This window comes from Rosa rugosa, chromosome 1, assembly GCF_958449725.1.
Source record: "Rosa rugosa chromosome 1, drRosRugo1.1, whole genome shotgun sequence".
Lineage (NCBI taxonomy): Eukaryota > Viridiplantae > Streptophyta > Magnoliopsida > Rosales > Rosaceae > Rosa > Rosa rugosa.
Window position 1 is genome coordinate 65,201,014 of NC_084820.1, and position 6,000 is coordinate 65,207,013.

Here is a 6,000-nt window from a genome sequence, read left to right on the forward strand (position 1 = left end):
CAAGAGCTAGCATGTATAAAACCACTGTGCTTTTCATTCTTATTGAGATCGATTTCTTTGGCACAAGCATGTGTAATTTCAACCCCCATGTCTTCGCTATGTATAACTCCAATAAAACAAAAATTACAACAGTAACGCTTTACCACTTTCTTCCATACTTCCTTAAACAAACTCTCATGCTCTCTCTCACATCACTAACTCAAAAATTTAATGTGTGTATACAATTAATTTCCAGGATCAATAGGTTTCAAGCATACTTGAACCCCATACTTAGGCTTTATGGTGAGCACAATAACGGGAGCATGGCGATAACTTGGCGAAATCGTGAAGCTAAACCGTGAGATTAACATCGCTAATATGATCTTAGCTTCCATAATGGCAAAAGATTGACCAATGCAATTTCGAGGACCGGCAGCAAAAGGAATGAACCTTCCTGGTGTGAATGACTTGGAAGCAAACCTCTCAGGGTTAAACTCATTTGCATCTTTACCCCATAATTCTTTACTGTGGTGAATGGCAAGGACTGGAATCCATACTGATAGCCCCTTCGGAATGTGAAGGTCACCAAGTTTGATGTCTTCGAAAGCCATTCGAGGCAGAACAGTTGCTGGTGGATACAGCCTCAGTGATTCATTTATTACCATATTTAACTGCAAAGAAAATATGACCAATGAATCATAAGTCACTATAATATAAAAGGATGTAATTACAGGCAGGACAAAGCTTATTAAAGCTTTTATGATTACAAGACATGCAAGGCACTGCCAATGCCAACGCCCTTTTGACCAGCTTTTGACCTATTTGATCTCCATTAAGCCCCTTTAAAAATTCATTTAGTGTACTGCATGGTTTTTTTTATTTTTTATTAATTAGGCTTTTACTAAACCACAATATTTAAAACAGAATATAGCCCAAGGTCCACTCTATTTTTGATTTAGTTCTCTTTAGAATTAGGAAAGCTTAAAGCAAAGGCTATAACCTCCTAGTTAGCTTCATCTACTAGCCTTTGAACAAACAATGATTGACCCATGACCATAATCAAGAGCAACTAACTAGGAGCGCATGAGTTAAAAAGTTTTTAGTCACTCTTACATTACTTTTGAAGCTCCTTTTAATAGTACGTTAAACGTTTTGCCAATACCCATGTGAAGAGGTACTGGGGTATAGTAATTTACTTTCCCTACTTATACTGCTAATCACAAACAGGTATAAAGTCTAAGTATGTTGCTTCCAAACAAGCTACTTCTTTAATTAGTGGCCTAAAGTCTCGAGCTGTGCATTTCTCAATTTAAAAAGTAGGAAAAAAGGACTCGGTGTGTAGTTTTAGGCTCCTACCAAATTTTGGAAGCATTGCTTAGTGGCACAAGTCTCTTCCATCACTACCTTAATTTTTGACCGATACCCACTATACCAAACCACCCAAAAAAACAAAAAGAAGCAATACATTAAGAGCGAAGTTATTCAACTCCTAGAAAGTCATTCTCGGGTCATTCGAGTGATTCTACCATAGATTCTTAAAAAAAAAAAAAAAAAAAAGTGTAGAGGACCTTTAAAAGTGTGATTAACAAGTACCTACCAAAAAAATCAGGGAATAAAAAAACATATGCACAAAAACTCCTGCTTACCATGGTGAGTTTGGATAGATGATCAACAGAGGGAGTTTCACCATTGCACACTTGCTTCACTTCAGCTCGAACCTTTTCTTGCCAAGATGGGTTGCTGGCTAATAACATGACTGTCCAAGTGAGCAAGAGGGCAGTGGTTTCATGTCCTGCAAAGAAGAATGTCTTGCATTCATCCATGATTAGCTGCAAATTAAAGCTAAATCCATTCCCTCTCTTTTTCTGCATCTCATTTAGCAACATCCCTAGCAAATCATTCCCATAAGAGTTGTTCCGACCAATCTCCACGCAATCTTTCCGGCTCTGTATAATTTCCATCAATAGCCTCTCCACCTCCATCTTTAGAGATTTTATTTCCCTATTATATTTACTTGGGAAAAACCTGTAATTAGAAATAATTAAAATTTTCGTAAAGCAGTTATAGTAACTAACTTGCTTGAAAGTGATTGACAAAGATTCCATGATTTGCAATAAATATCAAAAACACAAAATTAGTTATTGTAAAAACAGAATCTAGTAAAAAAATTGGAATCAAGAAAATGCTACCACGTCAAAAATCTTTTTGGTTTTTTAATCAAAGCAAATCCAGAAATAAATGCATATTTCTCAGAAAAAAGAAAGAAAGAAATAAATGGATATTATTAGTTTACTTACCGGCTTCCGGGAACGCAAAGGTGCTTGCTTGCTTGGGCGCATTGTTTCTGCAAAAGGGTGAGTAGCCGGAAAATCTGTTTTCCCTTCTCATAGCTGCTGTCGAACTCCGTCCGGGAAATTATGTCGGCGGTGAGTCTTGTCATGTACTCGCCTATCTCGAACTCGTCTTGCCCCGAATCCATCTCAGTTTGTAGTGAATGGAGCATCTCCTTAGTGCATTCCACCATGTATCCCGCATAGCTCTAAACATCAAATCAAAATAAGCCAACCATCAATTTCTAACATTCTTTTCATATTAAACACCTAGCAATAATCAAATTAGTGAATTAAGGTGGCGGTTTGACCATATTTATGTGTTTTTTTTTTTTTTTTTACATATAAAAACATTGAATCTCTGACCTATCTTAATCTTAACTAGTTTCCGGCCCCCCTCATCACTAATTTACTATATACTAATCCTCAACGCACTGTTCATCGGCTTATGAACAGTGCCGGCTCGAGCCGAGCCTGTTCTGGGAAATGACGATTTTGCCCCTGCCTCCCGTCTCTTGCCTCGACACCTGCCGTACTGCTCAGTGCTTTGTTACTTCGTTCTACAGAGAGGTGGAGAGAGAGAGCGAAGAAAGTGGTGTTGTTCGTTAGCATCTACAACTCCGATTCTATTTTCTTCGCTTCATATTAACTATACGGATATACCTTGAGTTTATCTCCCATGAATGCTGGTGCAACGATGTGACGCTGGTGATACCAGTCGTCACCGTTAGCCATTAGTAACCCCCGGCCAATGAAATGCTTAGAGCCTTGTTGTTGCAGCCATGATTTTCCAGATATGGTGCTGTACTTGGACAGAAGCTCCTTGATCAATTCAGTCTCCGTCAAACACATCCGGGGCTCAATTCCATTCCAATATATGAATCTTTTCCCTATAAAGAATGGAACAAAACTAATTAGTTAACACACCAATCAAATAATTAATTGAAAGTACTAGGCATTACTTAATGTTAAATAAATTGAATTAAATTATACGGACCATATATTTTAGACCAGGCAAGATAATGGGGCAACAGGCGGCCAACAATGTCATGATCGATGGTATGCATGTCTTGAGAAGTGGACTTGGAGACAAGGGAGGCCATGTCGAGGATGTTTCCAATCAGAAACCGGGGTTTCGGGCCACGCACTCCTTGCTTCTCCATGATCTTCTTGATGCGTCTCGGTGTTAACCAGTAACATGAGAGAGTGTTGTAAGCAATTCTTACCAGTAAACCAAGGAATATCACCAACAGAATTGTTAGCGCCACCGCGGCCATGCTGATTATATGGTAGTGATGTACAGTAAACCAACCAACCAACAAGCAGGAATTGTTTGTCTCTCTATCTTTCTCTCACTACTCGCAGAGGGAGATCGAGTGTGTGGGTTGAGTTTCAGCAGCGAGAGCCCGCTTTTATAATGGCTAAGAAACCTCGCTCCTTTTTATTTTTTGGATTAAATTCAGTTTATCCCCCTAAGGTTTGGGGGTAATTTCATGTTAGTCCATGTCCTCTCAATTTAATCAGTTTACCCCTCGAGCTTTTCAATTCTCCTCAACAGTGTCCATTCCGTCCAATTTGGACGTTAAGTCTGAAAAAAAAAAAGCCAATTTAAGGGCTAAAATTGTCATTTCAAGGAAAAAAAACACCATGACAAAAAAAAATTCTTTTTTTATTTCTCTCTCATTGAAGAAGAATTTTTTTTTTTGGTCATGTTTTTTTTTTTAATTCTCTCTCATTGAAGAAGAAGAAGAATAATTTTTTTTTTTTAAATTGTCATTTCAAAGAAAAAAGACACCATGACAAAAAAAAATTCTTTTTTTTTTTTTTTTTTGTCATGGTTTTTTTAAATTTTTTATTTCTCTCTCATTGAAGAAGAAGATTTTTTTTTTTTTGGTCATGGTTTTTTTTTTTTTTTTTAAATTCTCTCTCATTGAAGAAGAAGAGAATTAAAAAAAAAAACCATGACAAAAAAAAATCTTCTTCTTCTTCTTCTTCAATGAGAGAGAATTAAAACAAAAAACCATGACAAAAAAAAACATTCTTCTTCTTCAATGAGAGAGAAATAAAAAAATTAAAAAAAAACCATGACAAAAAAAAAGAAGAAGAATTTTTTTTTTGTCATGGTGTTTTTTTTTCCTTGAAATGACAATCTAAAAAAAAAAGTATTCTTCTTCTTCTTCAATGAGAGAGAATTAAAAAAAAAAAAGATTTTTTTTTTTGTCATGGTGTTTTTTTTTCCTTGAAATGACAATTTTAGCCCTTAAAGTGGGTTTTTTTTGTCAAACTTAACGTCCAAATTGGACGGAATGGACACGGTTGAGGAAAATTGAAAAGCTCGAGGGGTAAACTGATTAAATTGAGAGGACATGGACTAACATGAAATTACTTCCAAACCTCAGGGGGGTAAACTGAATTTAATCCTTTTTTTTTTCTTAGGTAACAATTTAACCCCGATACTTCTGTTAACTATGGGAATGCCACAAGTGGAAAAAGCATTAATACGATGAAATAGGATTCTTAATCTTTCTAACAGTGGTTCATAAGGAATTATACTACAATTAGAAACACGCTCTTAAGGAATGTAGCAAATCCTGGTTTGTTGACTCTCATTCTTGTTTGACTTGGGATTGGAGAATTAAATTAAACTTACGTTTTTCATAGAATATTAGCCTTATCTCCGTGTTTTTGTTCGGAGAAATAATACAAGAACTTGATGTTTTTTTACAGGCAAAGAGAATAAAAGTTTTTTTTTTTTTTGACAAGAAAGAGAGAATAAAAGTTAGGAATTGAAATTGTCTTTTTTTGGATTGAAATTGTGGTTTTTTATATTTTTTTTCTTTTACTTGATTTTGTTACTTTAGCATATTGACAATTTTAGATGCTTAAGTTTATTTTATTCAAAGGCATTTCAGATTTTTTTTGTAAAGAGGTTTGGAACCTAGCCTAGCTGAGAGGGTTAGCGGTTAGCTCCACGTCTGGTTCTCTTTATTAAATTTAGATATTCTATATCTCAACAATTAGTTAAGAAGGGTAGCAAAACTTTCTTTTTCATTAACCTTTTCCATCAAAACTTTTTTTCTTTTCATATCTATCGTACAATCCAGTGATTATTTATGTTTTGCAATTAGAAGTTATTTTTTTTAGGATCAATTTTGAATGGGTGGTTCTATTTGGACATTTAAATTTGATATTTGAACCTCCAACTTTTTTCAATTATTAACAGACTTTGTCAAGTCATATGAAAAAACAAATAAGAACTAAGTGAAAAAAAAAAAAAAAAAAAAAAAACTCTTCTTACCTACCCCAAATATACATTCAATTAATTTCTCAAAAAAAATATATATATATATTCATTCAGTTAATTTTTTTTTCCTGAAAGGAATATTGCCATATAGTTTTATAATTTACCTAAAACAATTAAGTAAAAATAATAATTTCTATACATAGTCCATCATTTAATACAAAAGTAAATTCAAAACAATGTAATTTGAAATTTCCTTAAACTAAATTCATTGAATATGTAGGGTAACAGATTGTTGTACTCATGTTTAAGGGTGTTTTGGTAAAAATAAGGATGTCTACATAGCTTTTCAATTATTCTAAAAAGTAAATTAGAGATTTACTAAGTATGAGAGGTCCAAATAACAAATTTGGAGGTCTAACTAGAAGCATCCATTTTGTTGTAAAACTA

At 34.4% G+C, this 6,000-nt stretch overlaps 1 protein-coding gene across 1 annotated transcript; it reads right to left on the minus strand.

Moving 5' to 3' along the window:
* Positions 1 to 48: 48 nt before the first annotated feature.
* On the minus strand, positions 49 to 3,680 carry LOC133744959 (cytokinin hydroxylase-like). Its single transcript, XM_062172978.1, has 5 exons — positions 3,307 to 3,680; positions 2,973 to 3,199; positions 2,277 to 2,518; positions 1,626 to 2,004; positions 49 to 650 (listed from the first exon to the last, which is right to left on the minus strand). The coding sequence occupies exons 1-5, from the start codon at positions 3,584 to 3,586 to the stop codon at positions 225 to 227; spliced, it is 1,554 nt and encodes a 517-aa protein (XP_062028962.1). The 5' UTR covers positions 3,587 to 3,680; the 3' UTR covers positions 49 to 224.
* Between the last annotated feature and the right edge of the window lie 2,320 nt (positions 3,681 to 6,000).

Excerpts from the sequence above, each read along its gene's own strand:
- LOC133744959 (XM_062172978.1), bottom strand. The coding sequence starts at position 3,586 with ATGGCCGCGGTGGCGCTAACAATTCTGTTGGTGATATTCCTTGGTTTA. Across the intron at positions 2,519-2,972 it reads TCATGGGAGATAAACTCAAG|AGCTATGCGGGATACATGGT; the intron begins GTATATCCGTAT and ends TTTGATGTTTAG. Across the intron at positions 2,005-2,276 it reads CTTTGCGTTCCCGGAAGCCG|GTTTTTCCCAAGTAAATATA; the intron begins GTAAGTAAACTA and ends TTCTAATTACAG.